Genomic DNA, 15,718 nt, shown 5'->3' with positions numbered 1-15,718 from the left:
ACAACGCCCCAGTCCACTGATGAATGGGCACCCGGGCTATGACGACAGAGCCAGGGCGGCTCCACCAATCACAAGTCCCGAACCCAACGAGCGGGGAGGAAGAGGAGGAGGGGGAGGTCATGGAGTTGGAGGAGAGAGGGGGTTGTGGACAATGGGAGACACAACAACAACAAGGCACAACTTCTTTTTGGGCTTCCATTTATCTAAAATAATAAAACCCCCGAGTAGACTGAAGTCAACGCTGGCTTCAAGGGGGTAACATTAGTGGAACTCCCAAAGAACAAACAACATAAACCAAACATGATCAACACAACACCAATTTTCCTCTTTATTATAGTGTAGTGTAGAGATCTCCAGCGCTGCGTTGGCCTTTGTGTTTGTCTTTTAACACAGTTAGAATTGCCTGTAGTCGGTAATGACGCTTGGACCACATGTTTTAACCTGAACCACATCAGGTTAGATACGACGTTCGTTTGTTCAAGTGTCAGCAGCAGGCAGACGATTTTGGACAGCTTAGTTGAGAAAGAAGCACTGGCCTCATACAATATCACCAGGCACCCTCCTGACATATGTCTCCCTCAGTACACAGACGTCCCCTCTGACTGCTGGCCCCCGTGCCCACCACTCTCCCTCATCCCTCCACTTGCATAATAGAGTTTTGTCTGCATGTTGCAGCTGGAGCAATCCCAGTGACCCAAATATAATCAGAGTTTTAGGTCCTCTGATCCTGCTACAGGCTGCAGTCTGCAGCGCTGCAACGGCACCAGCAGCAACGCGTCCCTCTCTGCCATCCCTGCATGACCCACATCTCCGTGGTTACCGGACAAAAATGGCTCCGGTTAGGAAACTGCTGCACGTGGAGCACTTTGGCCAGCGTGGCTGCTGGTTTTTGTGGAGCCAGAGTGAGTCGAACTAAAAGAGACAACAGTTTAGGGATTATGGTGACTTGCTTCACCCACTCTCTCTTCATCAGGCTAACTAGGCCACACTCATTGTTGTGATATTCTGATTACATGCAAAGCTGTGATTATTACGGCGAGTTGCCATGAATATGTAAAACCGAAGGACAAAGGCGGCAGCAAATGGTGTGTTTTCATCAACACCCTGCAAGCCAGACTTTCAGATAGGAAGGCTTCCCAGAAGCCCTCAATTGCCTTGAAAATCCTGAAATATACACACATCCAATGAATTTTCAGATAAAGAGTAAAGTTTATTTCACAGGGTGAAACACCATCCATCATTCCAGTAATATACACTGATTTATGATCACTTTCGTCCACATACACTGATTTACAATGAATTTGTGCTTTTCAAGACTAAATTAACACATTTTATCATGCGTTTTACTAGTCATTTAGATAAATGTCCCTCATATTTAGAACAATATACTTCCAGACAATCCTGTTTTTAATGTTGGAATTTTAGTTGGTTTCTTTTCAAGTGCTTGATTTTCAAAACATTCACGAGGCAAATGGTGGGCATTAGTATTATTACAAGCAGTACAAGTATTTAGTTGGTACAAGTATTATTTCCAATCACACAACTTCCATTTGACAAATGAACAAATAGATAATAATAATAATGCATCAACTATTAAAATAATCAATATCGTGGTTTTTGATCAACTTTTGATTCTGTTAAATCTATCCAAACGTAGCATTCTCAATAAAGTAGGACTATAACGGATTAAAGAAAAAATTAAAAACAATTGAAAATGTAATAAAACAGTTTCCTTTGTCTCTCATTGATAGCTAATGTTTAAACGTATTGTGTCACCTATAAAGTCCGCCCCAAAAGGGACGTTTACAAAGAGAACCCCCAACACTTGAACAAAAACACTCCAGCAGACTTGTGCTGTTTCCCAGTCCTTCCAGGTTCGGGGCGGTGTCTCTCTCGGAACCGTAGTCTGCTATTGGATGGAAACGCCGTCAGTCACAGTATGGCTCCGCGGCTGTGCGCAATCACCGCTGCGTCAAGACGAATGCAGGTGAACCGGAAATCAAACGTTTCACAACACAAATAATAACTTAGCTCTTCAGAAATCACTGATGTTAAAGCGTGAAAAACGTGTTTGTTTTATTTACAGAAGTTGCTATTCCAGCACTATTTCATTTGATATCGACTAAGTCGTGTTTTGCGTTTAGATTTTGAGTTCACGTTGTCGGATGAAAAGTTTTATTTTGATGAGACCAACCGGAAGTTGTGTTTTTTATGCTACTGCGACCTTAACTTCGTCGCCATCGTCATCATCTGTACGCACGGCGGCGACAGGAGCTCCCGGATCGGCAGGGACGGGTTTCCCACCACTATTCTCTCTTCATAGTAAGAAAAAACCCGCACGCACACGCAAACGGACGGCGAAATAGCGACGACTACTCAATAAAAATCCTCCTGCAGACTCCGATGGATTAACCTTGATTTTTCTGCGGTAAGTAGGGATTTTATTCCTACTATCTGTGTTGAATTCCAATTGCTGCACCCGCCTTGTCCCCATATTCTGCACTGGAGATGAATTCATCTTGCGAGAGAGCGAGAATGTGTTTGTGAAAGAGAGAGAGCGAGAGCGCAGAGGGATGAATAACAGACTGCGCGTCGCTGCGATCTCCAGACATTCTGCGGATGTTGACGCTTGCTTCTGCCCGATAAAGCGCCCTCCACAAAGGGTTGAAGCAGGCAGAGCAGCGGTGTTACTACTGGCTGATGTTTGGGGGTTCTATTTTTGCACATTGTGGAAAAAGGTGGGCGCTTGTGTTGCAGCAGGAGAGATGGATGCGCTGCAGAGCCGAGCTGGCCACCCATACAACACGCTTGATGAACGCCACCGTGGCCCTCAGACAACCTCCCGTTGATTCCAGGCCAAATAATTGCCATATGTTCCGATTTAATTTCTCATCCCCGTTAAAGATCCGATTTAATGCGCCTTTATCGGGTCATCTGACATGTCTGAGGGTGCAGCCATCCATCTTGATTGCACAACCAGTGTGCTCGACTTTAGTGGGGTGAGTAGTTTCAGTTTGTAAAGATACTCTTCACCCTGAAGCTGTCATTGCGCCATGAATGGCTACACGCCTGCGACCAATAGCAGCTGTTCATTATGGTTTAGGAGTCGCATATATGTGTCCCTTCAGGTCTTCTCTGGCTGCTGTGAAGGAAACATGGAAACATGCACTCAACTGTGGAAGCAAATGGCTGCAAAGTATTGCACACTCTTGTTCCACATCACCATCTCTTCGCAGGAAATCACCTCATTTATCTGTCTTCTCCAAGAGATAAACCAGAGAAGGCCAGCAATTTCGCACGCAGACCAAGTTCATGATTTCATTGTAGATCCTTCAAAAAGTCTTGTTTATCCTACTCAAAATATCCAAACGGCCTCGTTGATGAGCTGTGTGCAGCTAGTGGCACGCTTCCCTTAATCCTACAAGAATTCTAAAAGACTGAAGATTCTACATCTTTTTCGACCCACCACATCATGAATTACAGCATAATTCTTCCGCTGAACACTGCCTTTCGCTGGCACAAACCTCGGAAAGAACCAATCAACCAAACCAGTGCAGAACCGTCAGGAATTTGCTCCTTTCTGCGGAAGGGCTGCTTCATCAACTTTTCCTCCCTTTAGCGATTGTTGCTCCGAGTGTGTACGTGTTGGACGGTCTGAAGATGTCGACAACGTGACAACGCTGCCCACGACAACTCTGCCTCACATGGCGCATGAAGATCAGCTGGAGGTTTTGCAACCAGCTCATTCAGAGTGCTTTGAAAGCACAACAGTGCATTTCATTGTGCTAATAATCTCGCGACGGAATGAAATGCGACCATTGTCTCGTTGTTGATTCACTGAATGAACACAGTTGTCCCGCACAAGCAAATATTGTAAGTATTCAGAGAATGGCAGCAGTAAGGAGGGGACCCGGTGTTGTGTGTGGCTATGGTACAGCTCTGGGAAACGCACTGGTCCTGGATGGGTGAACAGAAAGTGGCATTTTAGAGTCAAATGAGGTTGATTTGTAATTTCAGTAGGAGGATGGTGGGAGGTTTGACCCTGTTTTGTGCCATGTCAGTGATCTGGGAGCAAAGGAACCACACAGTTGAAACAAGGCTGTCTTGTTAACGTCGGCAGAATGTTGTAGTCTGTGGAGCTTTGTGAATATCGTCATGAATAAGAATGAGCAATGGACCGTGCTCCACTGACGTATACAGTCAGGAGTCATTCTGCGCCTGTCCCACCGCAGCAGATTTGAAAATTAAACAGTCAAAGTTTGATTGAACCGCGGACTTTTCAGTTTTAATTTAGGTTTTACACAAACATGACATTTATGTTTTGAAATGACTGCCATTTTATTGAGAACACCCAAACTTTCAGGAGACAGAAAGGGTCATATCAGCTTCTTCCTCTAAACAGTCGAGTGTGAGACCAGTTAAAAAGACTTTAGTGGCAAGAACCAGTTCAGTTCATCCCTACTGAAGCCAAAACAATGAGCTCATGATTATGTTCGTGTTAACCGGTCGTGTTGGGGGCCGAAGCATAGTTCACACACTCCTGCCCCTCGGTCACCATCATGTACCGTACTGCTCCAACCCAGTCAGATCTTGCTGCGTAACCAGTGATGATGGATTTAAATAGGTTTATTTAAACCCCACAGACAGTGTGGGAACCCTGAAAACTGAGTCGAGTTGAGTCTGACAGTGGAGGAAAAGCCCCATCTATTAAATCAATCAGCCCAATGATGTGACCCTGACATCCCCATCCTTACTTTACAATTTACTAGTTATTGATTGGGCGGCTTCGCTGTTAATGTTCAGCATTTCCGTGTGGCTGCTGTGGTGCATCGATGCCTCCAACTGAGAGCATTGGTGTTTGCCAGACCTTTTGCACATTAAATTGTGATTTCACTTGCTCCCATAAAAAAAAAACTGCAGATAAACCCACAAGATCTGTTACGCTGCAACAGCGTTATCAACGCGACACGATTAATATGCAAATATTTACAAAGAAAGCCCCGTGCCAACACGACAACACCAGAAATGGAACGTTCCTACATAAACAGCACTCGGTGGCCTACTTTCAGCGCAGCAGAATGTGGTCAAAAGTCTCTAAAAGCCGCGGTAGTCCCCGGCCCTTTTTGCCTCACGAGCAGGGAGATTTTTATAATCCCCCACAGGCAGCATGGTGACGCGAGATCTCCTCTCATTTACTCTGATCCCTCCAGGAGGCGACGCAGTGCCGTTTCAATCAGGGAAGATAAAGAGGAAAAATGCTCCAGATAACAGACTTGACCCGTGTCATCCATTCCAGTTTTTCCTTGCTTGTGCAATTCCCCGCTAAGAGTCCAGCTGGTTAACAGGTTCTCCGATGGATTATTTACTCTCCAGTATGCCAGGAAATGGTGGAGGTCATCCCAGTTATGGCGCAGTCTAGGGTTTCAGCGCAGTCTGCGGAACATTGTCGCTACGTCAGCAGTTTTTCCTGACGAATTGTTTAGATTACAGTTTCAGGGTTTCACGGTGATGCTGCTTTTTAAGGACTGCCAGTGATCTGGTCACAAACTGATCGGACTTTAGGTGGTTTCCTTGGTTTTCTGTGGTCCTATTGGTGCACTGCAGATGGGTGGGGGGTATCAGGTTAAATATATAAAGTCTACAATGAGAGGATTGCATTTGTTTCACGGACCCAAGAGATTTCAGGCTCTGTTGTCGAGCCGTTCCTCTTCTGATGACTATTCTGAGTCAGGGTCATGTGGGTGCTAAGATCTATTGCAGCATTCACTGGGTGAGAGGCAGGAACACCCCAAGGCCACCTCAGCAGTCCATCACAGGACACAACTTCTGTTTAATGTTTTCAGTTTAAATTACTTGAAAAGAATAGGAGACTCTTCTCTTTGGTATGTGACTCATACTGTATGGTAATGCATTTTTTCTGATGCAGTCATTGGGGTTTGTCCCCCGTAAGCGTAGAACTGGGCCGAAGTAATTTTGTTTCACTCTGCAGCTTCATCGCGGCCACTAAACCTTTTGCAAAAGGAAGTTTCTGCAGAATAGGGTGGTTTTCTGGGTGTTTATTTGACAAAGATAGAACCTGTGACAGATTCTTATCTTTTATTTCAGTAGCTGACTGATGTGTATCTGCTCTAACTGAAGCGTGATTAATAATAAATCCACACGTTGTGATGGTTGTCACAGATATCTTTGGTTCAGTGTTGTGTTTTGGTCACAAAGGCAGTTGTCGTCTCTGTTCTGAAGGATCGAGCTTCGCAGTAATTTCCATCTTCCTCTGTCTGGCTGTGGCGTTGACGTTGGCCCCGTAGGCGCCGCCTCTCTCTCCCACTGTAAACAAGTGTGTTTCCAATTAGCCGTCTCCAGACTCAGCTCGCCGCTGGAGCCGATGAAAGGCACGGATGCTGTCAGCGGTTGTCCCCTGCCTGCGCTGCTCTGGGTTCATGAGCGGCCCGGGTTTGAAGGGTGGTGGTGTCCTGAAATGTGCACTAGTTTAACTGGGTCCTTTAAAGATGGCCAGATACTGTTTAATTGGTGGAGGAGCTTGCTCCACTCAGTCATTACAAACCAGTTCAGGCTCATTTGATTGAGACCAAAAGCTCCAACATTCCCACTGGCGAGGCTCTGGGAGGGGTTTAATGTCAGGGGGCTCTGGCTGTGTGTGGCATCTTGTAAAGAACACAGAAATAACGTGGGTGCCAAGCTCCAAATGCACCGTCCAGTTGTGAATACTCACAGACGTGGTTGAGTAGTGAAACTGAAAAGTGAACCTTTTATAAAGGCTGCTAGATAGTCTCAGCATGAAGATCAACATCAACACTTCCTGTTCGCCGCAGCTGTGTCACATTATGCTCCTCTGATGGAGCTAAACGTGTCGTGTTTAATTTCAGCCTAATGGAAAGATCTTTCGCTCTCAGAGGGACGCGTGAACTAATGAAAGATGGAGTCATAATTTCCCCAAAGCGGATCACCATCGAGCCACTATTCCCGCTTTGGTACTAATTCTGTCCACCTCCTCCTCCTCTCCCCACCTGCAGAGAGTAGAGAATGGGCTGTGTCCAATGTAAGGATAAAGAAGCAGCGAAACTCACCGACGACCGGGAGACCAGCCTCTCGCACCATTCGGGCTACCGCTATGGGTCCGACCCCACGCCGCAGCACTACCCCAGCTTCGGCGTCACCACCATTCCCAACTACAACAACTTCCACGGCACCGCCTCCCAGGGGGTGACGGTGTTTGGAGGGGTCCACACGTCCTCACAGTCTGGAACGCTGAGGTCTCGTGGAGGAACAGGTGAGCTTTCTGATCTTTGGTGTTCTTTGTAATTTAAACTTTATTTATCTACATGGGGAATTGAACTGCTTAGATCCCCCCACCGGTCCAGCCAGCAACCCGGAAGTGGTGGGGGGGGGGTCAGCGTAGCTAACCTGTAGGCTTTTTGATGGTGGGGAAACCAGGGCCCCCAGAGGAAACCCACACAGACGCGGGGAGAGGGTAAAACTCAACACAGGAACCCACGACCTTCTTGCTGTGAGGCAGTAGTGTTAACCGCTACGCCACCTGGCCCCCTGAATTCTATGTCATTATAGTTTATTGACGTTAAATTTAGCCACTAAAACAATTAAAAATGTTCATCACACTGCAATTGTGCTCATAGTAATAATAAAAAGTTTCTTCTGAGTAATTGATCAACCGAGCAGAAATGTAAACCCTAAACGTATTTATTATAAACTTCATTTCATTATGCCAAAGTACAGAGCCAAAAGAACCCTGACAGCGTCTCTGCAGCAACAGCAACGCGCCAGTTGACCTGTTTCTTGACGACAGGGCGATGTTGTAAATGGAAAATCTGAAACATGTTGCTGCTACAAAGTGGGGGTCATATTACAGACGTAGCAATTAAAAGAGAAATAAAATGTCAGTCTGAGTTGCTGGACCACTCACTGTGTGGCCTCAGGCCAGCGTCCAACACAGGAAAAAAAAGGGCTAATGTCAGCTAATGTTGACTGACCTATATAGCACAATGCAACAATATAAACAGCATTTTCCCTCTAATTCCAGATAAATTTCTACTTTTCTGTTCTGGTAGGGGAACGGAATGAATTTGTCCCTGCGAAAGATGAATGTCCACCCTCTGAACATTAATGGAAAACAAGAGTGGCCTAAATTACAGCTGCGGGACACATCTGACAGCCATAAAGAGCAAACGCTATGTCAAGCCACACTTTCTGCTGCAGGGAAATGGACCCCGCGCCCCCCCGCTCAGCATTTTAAACATACAAACAATGCCACGTGCATAGAACAAGACTGTTTTCTCCCTTTAAACAGTTGTTCCAACGCAGTCAGGACAGTCAGCTTGTGCGAATGAGAAATCGGAGCAGCACAGAGCAACCTGCTTGGATCAAATCAGAAAATGCGAACGCCTCACAGTTTTAGAGTTATTAGGACATATCTGGACTCCAGCGCTGCTCCAGATCCCATCAGATAAAGTGGATTAGCTTCAGCGTTCCCCGTGGATGCTCCCGTTAATGTCAGCTCATTCGTTTTGTTAGGGTTTTTTTTGTCTTTTTCCGCAAAACTGCAAGTTTGGTTTAGTTGGATGTTTGTCACATACATTTTTGTGCGTTCCAGTTGGGAATTAGTGTCAAATTTAAAATTAATTTAGGTCATTTTTGACCTTTTCCTCTTAAAATTCTGAGGGTTAAAATTGTCTCCCTGAAGTCTGAGACAGGAAAAAAGTCAAATATTGTTTCATGTGGCATAAATTATCTTCCATAGTTTGCAGATGACGTGCAGAATCTGGGTCAGTGTGTCCTTATCCACAGTCAGAAAATATGGGACAGCTGAGCAGGAAGATGCCTAAAATGAAATAAAATATTCTATATAGAACACAACAGAAAAAACCTTAATAATGAATGTGAGTGAGTTTACATTAAACTAGAAAATTTTAAAAAAAATCCTGAAATATCAGAAGACATTTATCATCCAATGCTTTTGCTCAAGTTGCCTGTGTCACATTTATGGTGACTGTTTTGTGTGAACAGCCCAAATGGAGGCTTATCACAACGGATTACTGACATAAACTGTGCTTGTTTGCGATGTTTGTTGAAAGAACTTTGGTTCACCAGCCTTCAGACTAACATATGGGATTTCTCTGCTGTAAAACGTTCTGTTTTTCCAACATTTGACTCACCAAATTGAATTTTTTGTTGTGTGTAGCTGTAAACTAAAGCGAAGGGCTACGTGTTTAATCGATGAGCACGAGAAAGGTTGGGAAAATAGTGTAGAAACCAGTTCATCTGCAGCGTCCACCTAACTGTTCATGGCTCCTCCCTGCTGTTGTCCGGTAGGGGTGACCCTATTTGTGGCTCTCTATGACTACGAGGCCAGGACTGAGGATGACCTCAGCTTCAGGAAGGGGGAGCGGTTCCAGATCCTTAACAGCACGTAAGTGTGAAAACATCCGCATGACACACAGGAGGGTGGTGGTTTTTAGCCTTTTTTAAAATGTTTTTATCCTGCTGGTCCACTTTGACATAATTCCCGTTCGAGTCTGATGGATGTGTCACCACGTTTATTCAACAGTTGTTAATGGTTTTTAGCATTTTGATGTAAAAGTTGTGAATTTCAGCCTGAAGAGAGCTGAAGGAGAGTTCTGGTTGCAAAATGAGTTCCAGAAGCAAAATCCGAGCATCTGAAGCGGTTTATGGACTCCAGGCATTAAAGGACCGGCTCTGAAATACTTTTCAGTATTAGTCAACAAAGTCTGAAGACCTCGGCTAGATTTATCTCTTCATTTGGAAGAGATTTACTTGCTGTGGATGTCCCACTCTTCCTCCTCAGCCTTGGGTGTTAATATTCCCTGTTGCATCCTGCAGGAGACTCACCTGGATAATTTGTGGCCAAACATGCAGGTCCTCTGGATAAAATTAGGATAAGAGCGGGTGAAAGTTGCAATTGGTTGCGATCCCAACTGTTAAAAATCTACCATTTTATCACAAATATTTATATTGGTCCATCCAAGTTTCCTTATTTGAGCCAGTGAAAGGAAGTACTCTCCACAAGATACTGTAATTCCTTGAAAAGTCATATTTTTATGTGAATCCTCCCTGTCTGCCCTTCAACTCAGTTGATTTTATTTGAAAAATTAGAGCATTACCAAAAATATAGCAGACCTGCCTGTGCAAATCCCAAAAAAAACCACGCGGCTACGCCGACCTTGACGGCAGATTGCTGAAACAGAAGTTGACCGTGACCTTGTTGAAGGAGAAACCCGCTGGATACGATTGCATGCTGATTTTGTCCTTAATTCTAATTACCTCTCACAACACATTGAATCTTTGTTTACTTGTTTGGTTGGTATCCTGGTAACCACATATGTCAGTCAAACACAGGAAGGAAACCTTGGCTCCAGATGTTAATGAAATATTTAGCTTAAAATGGCACATGTTGGCGTCCTTGCAGTAAAAGTATTTAAAATGGAGTTTCTTGGCTGATTACCCATCCTCCCACCACGATTTATTTAAATCCAGCCAGGAGTTTGTATGTAATCCTCCTATCAAGTAAATCAACCAACACGGAGAGCAGAGAGGGGGGTGAATAAAGGTCGTCCCAGGTAGACTTTCAGATGATTCACAGTAGATGCCCACGCACTGAAAAACAAGAGATTTGAAGGAGCGGATGTGTTTTCTGGGTTCTCAGAAGCATCGCGGCCAATGAAGTCGATTTTTTTTTTTACCGGGTTTAGTTGTGCCAACCTGTGAAAGTGTAAATGTTGATGTGTTCTAATCTCTCTCTGCCCTTCTGTCTCCAGCGAGGGAGACTGGTGGGAGGCTCGTTCTCTCACCACAGGTGGAACTGGTTACATTCCCAGCAATTATGTTGCTCCGGTGGACTCGATCCAAGCTGAGGAGTGAGTAAAACTCCTTTTCTCTAACTCTGTGTGGGTGGATGTGGGTGTGGGGGGGTGAGTGCTCACCCACACACCGAGCCGGATCCATGTCATAAACAGCCGAGGCTGCATTCCTCTGCTTTTTCCAAACACTAATGTGAATAATGATGATTCAGCCAAATATTACACATCATCTTTAGCGCGTTCCCCTTTCTTTCACCCCCACCCCCCCACCCCCGCTACAGTTGGTATTTCGGTAAACTAGGCCGAAAAGATGCAGAGAGGCAGCTGCTGTCCAACGGCAACGCCAGAGGCACTTTCCTCATCCGTGAAAGTGAAACGACCAAAGGTACTCTGCGAGATGTGGATAAATATTTAGAATTCCATTATGCAAATGTGGATCGAGGCATTAGGAGATATTTATTTATCGGGAAGTCTAACATGTTTTTTTTCCCCAGGGGCCTACTCACTCTCCATTCAGGACTGGGATGATATCAAAGGAGACCACGTCAAGCACTATAAAATTCGCAAACTGGACAATGGCGGCTACTACATCACCACCAGGGCCCAGTTTGAGACCCTTCAGCAGCTGGTGCAGCACTACTCTGGTGAGGGTTCGGTTCACCCTGACAGCTTCACCAGTTATGAGGTTGCAGAACAATTAGACTAAGCCCCCCCTCATGATTCCAGCCAGGGCTGCTGGGCTGTGCTGCCGGCTGATTGTGCCGTGCCACAAGGGGATGCCTCGTCTCACCGACCTGTCCGTCAAAACCAAAGACGTGTGGGAGATCCCGCGGGAGTCGCTGCAGCTCATCAAACGTCTGGGCAACGGCCAGTTTGGAGAAGTCTGGATGGGTGTGTATCCCGCTGGGCTCCAAAGTTGTTGGGAAACGTAGTGCACGCCGCCTCTAATGTCACCCACCGAGAGGTTTGCTGGTGATGTCGTCCAGAAATTCCAGCGCTTGCATGAGATCACAACATCCCACAGGCTGGATGGTTGTTGTGTCTTTGCCATGTTGATTTAAGGTTGCAGAACGTTCAAATGTGGCGTCTAAATCTTAAAGCTAAATCAACTTTACAAGTCTGCATATGTGACTCGAGCATCATCCGGATGTTTCCCGGGTTTCTCCTCTGCACACGATCTTCACGTCCCTTCCCTGACTGCTGTCTCGCAGGCACGTGGAACGGCACCACCAAGGTGGCGGTCAAGACGCTGAAGCCTGGCACCATGTCGCCCGAGTCCTTCCTGGAGGAGGCTCAGATTATGAAGAAGCTCCGACACGACAAGCTGGTGCAGCTGTACGCCGTGGTGTCCGAGGAGCCCATCTATATCGTCACCGAGTACATGAGCAAAGGTAAAAGCGGCTTTGAGTGGCACTAAAATAAGAAAACGGCATGAATATTGCATATGTTCATATGTGGACTCGGCGTGTACATAATTGATGCCTCTGCGTGGACGGTACAGTAGAGTACATGTTCTGGTTCACGGCAGCATTATTTCTATTTTAGATCCTCATTCCTGCCTGTGTTTCTCTGTTTTCAGGCAGTTTGCTTGATTTCCTGAAAGATGGCGAAGGACGAGGCCTCAAATTGCCAAATCTAGTGGACATGGCTGCTCAGGTCCGTTGCTGAAGACCATCCCGATGCTGATTTGTTGCCAAACAGCTTCATTTACTCTAAACATCCCCAGCTGTTCTCAATTTGACACATTGCCGGTGTTTACAGCTTCTCGCAGACCTAAAGTATGCACCAGCCGTGATTTAATGTCTGGAGCTTTTCTATAGCTGCGAATTATCACTTCCTGTAATCACACCTGACATTTAATTTGCAAATATGTGCACAGAACCCCCCCCCCCCACCTCTCTCTGTAGCAGCCCTAGCCTGTAAAGTCCCCTTGCTCTCCTGCTCCGTTATGTAATGTTCACGTGGGGGACAAACGTGTGTTTCCTAGGTGGCGGCAGGCATGGCGTACATCGAGAGGATGAACTACATTCACAGAGACCTGCGCTCTGCCAACATCCTTGTCGGGGACAGTCTGGTGTGTAAGATCGCCGACTTCGGCCTGGCAAGGCTCATCGAAGACAACGAATACACAGCGAGACAAGGTAGGCCTGAAGGTCCGGACTGCCTGTAGTTTCACACAGTGAATTAAGTCGTACAGTGGAAACCACAGATTGATGATCCAAGGAATCTTTATATGTTTCAAAGGAAGCCTGCAAATCTTTGACTGGTTCTGACATAACAGTCAGAACTGAGTCGCATTGTAGTACAATTTATGGATTTGACATAACTATTATTTTTGTTTGCTTCATTCATTGTTTCAGATAAACTCTGATGCTAATTGTAATCAAGTGGTACAATGCACGTTATCGCCTTCGCTCTAAATAGCTCGTGTCCGTTTTTTCAGCAATGGGTGGAACATTAATTCATCATCATCTTGCAACTGGGTCAAGTTGGGATTTAAATACAATGGAAATGTTTTTAAAAGGACATTATGGGAGAAGAGGGCTCATCAGTCGCCTGCGGGAAAATATTCAATTAGGAGGAGTTTTTTTAGTCTTGATTTCACTCAGTCAGTTACACGTTTGGAGCAGCAGGAGCAGGTTTTTACCGTGATGGCGCCGGCGTGAAGGCCAAAGCAGGAATTGGACTGCAGCACGTCATATTTGGGTGTGGTGTCCTTATGTCACTTATAATCCACATTGAATGTTTGAAATAATATGTCTCGATTACGTTTAGGTGCAAAATTCCCAATAAAGTGGACCGCCCCCGAGGCCGCCCTCTACGGGAAATTCACCATCAAGTCGGACGTGTGGTCATTTGGCATTCTGCTGACAGAGCTGGTGACCAAGGGCAGGGTGCCGTATCCAGGTAAGCGAGTCCAGACTTGTAATTCAGTTCCACATGATTGCTTGTGCCCGATTAATGCCAAAAGCATGGGAGGATTTGAAGCTTGCCAGGGGCCTACGCACTAAAAAAAAAAATCTGCGTGTTAATGCTGCATAATGCACACTGTAGTGTACATTATGCAGCGTAATGTTTCCCGATGTCTGCGAAGGTGGGTTGTTTTTCTCTTCATCCACCACCCATATTAATCATCACATCTAAACAAATAGAAATGTGTTATAAGCGGCAATAACTTTAAAAAAAATTATTGCTGCATTTTATATCTGTCCTCATTTTTGTTTTATTACTTCTTTTTCTTTCTTTTTTTTTACTATTCCCTATCATGCACGAGTTGAAACAAATTTATATTCAGTAAATTGAAAAAAAAAACAAAAAAACACGTGCGAAAGACAAAAAATGTTTACAGCTTCAAGGCTTCCACTGAGACAGTGGTTTGATGTTCTCACCTACAGGCATGAACAACCGGGAGGTGCTGGAGCAGGTCGAGCGGGGCTACCGAATGCCGTGCCCTCAGGACTGCCCCACGTCGCTGCACGAGCTGATGGTGCAATGCTGGAAGAAGGACCCCGAGGAGAGGCCCACCTTCGAGTACCTGCAGGCCTTTTTGGAGGACTACTTCACTGCCACGGAGCCTCAGTACCAGCCGGGGGATAATCTCTGAGCAACCGCGGCCTTCATCTCATGACATCCCCCTGGCTACCACCAGAGGGAGCCATAACCTGCATTTTCTCTCATCCCCTGGCTGAAAAAACAAAATCATCGACTGACTTCTTGACCTCCAGGGACGGTGCAGCTCCAACAGACTGACTATCAAATCAAAGGATGTTTTGGGGATGGGGAGGCAGACTTGACTTAGAGTTCAAAGCAGTTGCAATGATTGAAGGAGATCAGTTGTGTAACATATATGTAATGTAAATATAAATTGCTTGTTTACTTATCTCTTATGTTTGGTTTTATATTGATTTTGATATGTTGGACATGTGTGGATTCTTTTCTTTTAAATCCAAGTGAATTTCGAGGGATACAGTCTGTAGAAAATCCTCACAATTGGGAACACATCGTGGTAATAATCGTAGGAATGGTAATAGTTAGACTTTGTGGTATGATATCTCGGAAAGTTTTTTTTCTTTCTTAAAGTCCACCAACCTTTTTTACGAGGGTAATGTAACGATACTGCTCTCCTCTTCTCAAGGAACTTAGATCTATAACACCCGTTTTTGCCTTTTTATGTTTAGTAATATTCTTATAATGTAAGGGAATGCCTTCATGCTTTCTAGACACTAACATAGTGCATCATGGACTCTCCCACTCCAACCTCTGCATTAATTCTAAGTGCATTCATCGCATTTCAGCTTCAGGCCAATGATTTATTTTTTTTCAGAGAGACTTACAGTATAGCTCCATTGTTTGGCTGACTGCTTATTATAGTGGCAGTATTTCAAAATGTATGTTGCATCGTTGTCAGGCAGCGGGCTGTGTAAAAGAAGCTGCAAACGCTACAAAATGTGCAAACATAGTGACACTCACATGACAGGAAATGAAGGATGTTGACTCGTGTCCCCCTGTCCCTTTCATAATGTCTATCTGGAAACATGTTTTTCAAGACCAAACATTGTTTAATTTTTTTTTTCCGTGTGCGTGTGCGTCTTTTACATTGTGTTAAGGTCGCACAAGTGTGTATTTTCCCCTGTATATCATTCCCAAGGATCAAAAAGAAACACATTTCTGCGTGTTATGTTGTGATGGGTGGGGAAGGAGATTGAAAATGTATCATATCACTTCTGTCGTGCCCTAATTTTCAATGATTCTGTTCCCTGCATTATTTATTGTCTCCGTCTGTTACTTATTCACGACTGGTTTGGAAATAAACAATCTTCCCATCCTTCTTGTCTCCCCGCCCGTGCTAAAGTGTCAAACTTTTGAGC

General features: G+C 45.1%; 1 protein-coding gene across 1 annotated transcript; it reads left to right on the top strand.

The window, feature by feature from the left end:
- The first annotated feature begins 2,204 nt into the window (after positions 1-2,204).
- On the top strand, positions 2,205-15,677 carry fyna (FYN proto-oncogene, Src family tyrosine kinase a). The gene is made up of 12 exons (XM_057058958.1): positions 2,205-2,428; positions 7,032-7,288; positions 9,346-9,442; positions 10,809-10,907; positions 11,132-11,235; positions 11,345-11,494; positions 11,577-11,741; positions 12,062-12,241; positions 12,430-12,506; positions 12,838-12,991; positions 13,626-13,757; positions 14,246-15,677. Exons 2-12 carry the CDS (start codon positions 7,042-7,044, stop codon positions 14,452-14,454), a joined length of 1,614 nt encoding a protein of 537 aa, XP_056914938.1. The 5' UTR covers positions 2,205-2,428; positions 7,032-7,041; the 3' UTR covers positions 14,455-15,677.
- The last annotated feature ends 41 nt before the right edge of the window (positions 15,678-15,718 follow it).

Source organism: Takifugu flavidus, chromosome 16 (assembly GCF_003711565.1).
Source record: "Takifugu flavidus isolate HTHZ2018 chromosome 16, ASM371156v2, whole genome shotgun sequence".
In the NCBI taxonomy this organism is placed as follows: domain Eukaryota; kingdom Metazoa; phylum Chordata; class Actinopteri; order Tetraodontiformes; family Tetraodontidae; genus Takifugu; species Takifugu flavidus.
This window is presented reverse-complemented; position numbering and strand designations above follow the sequence as displayed.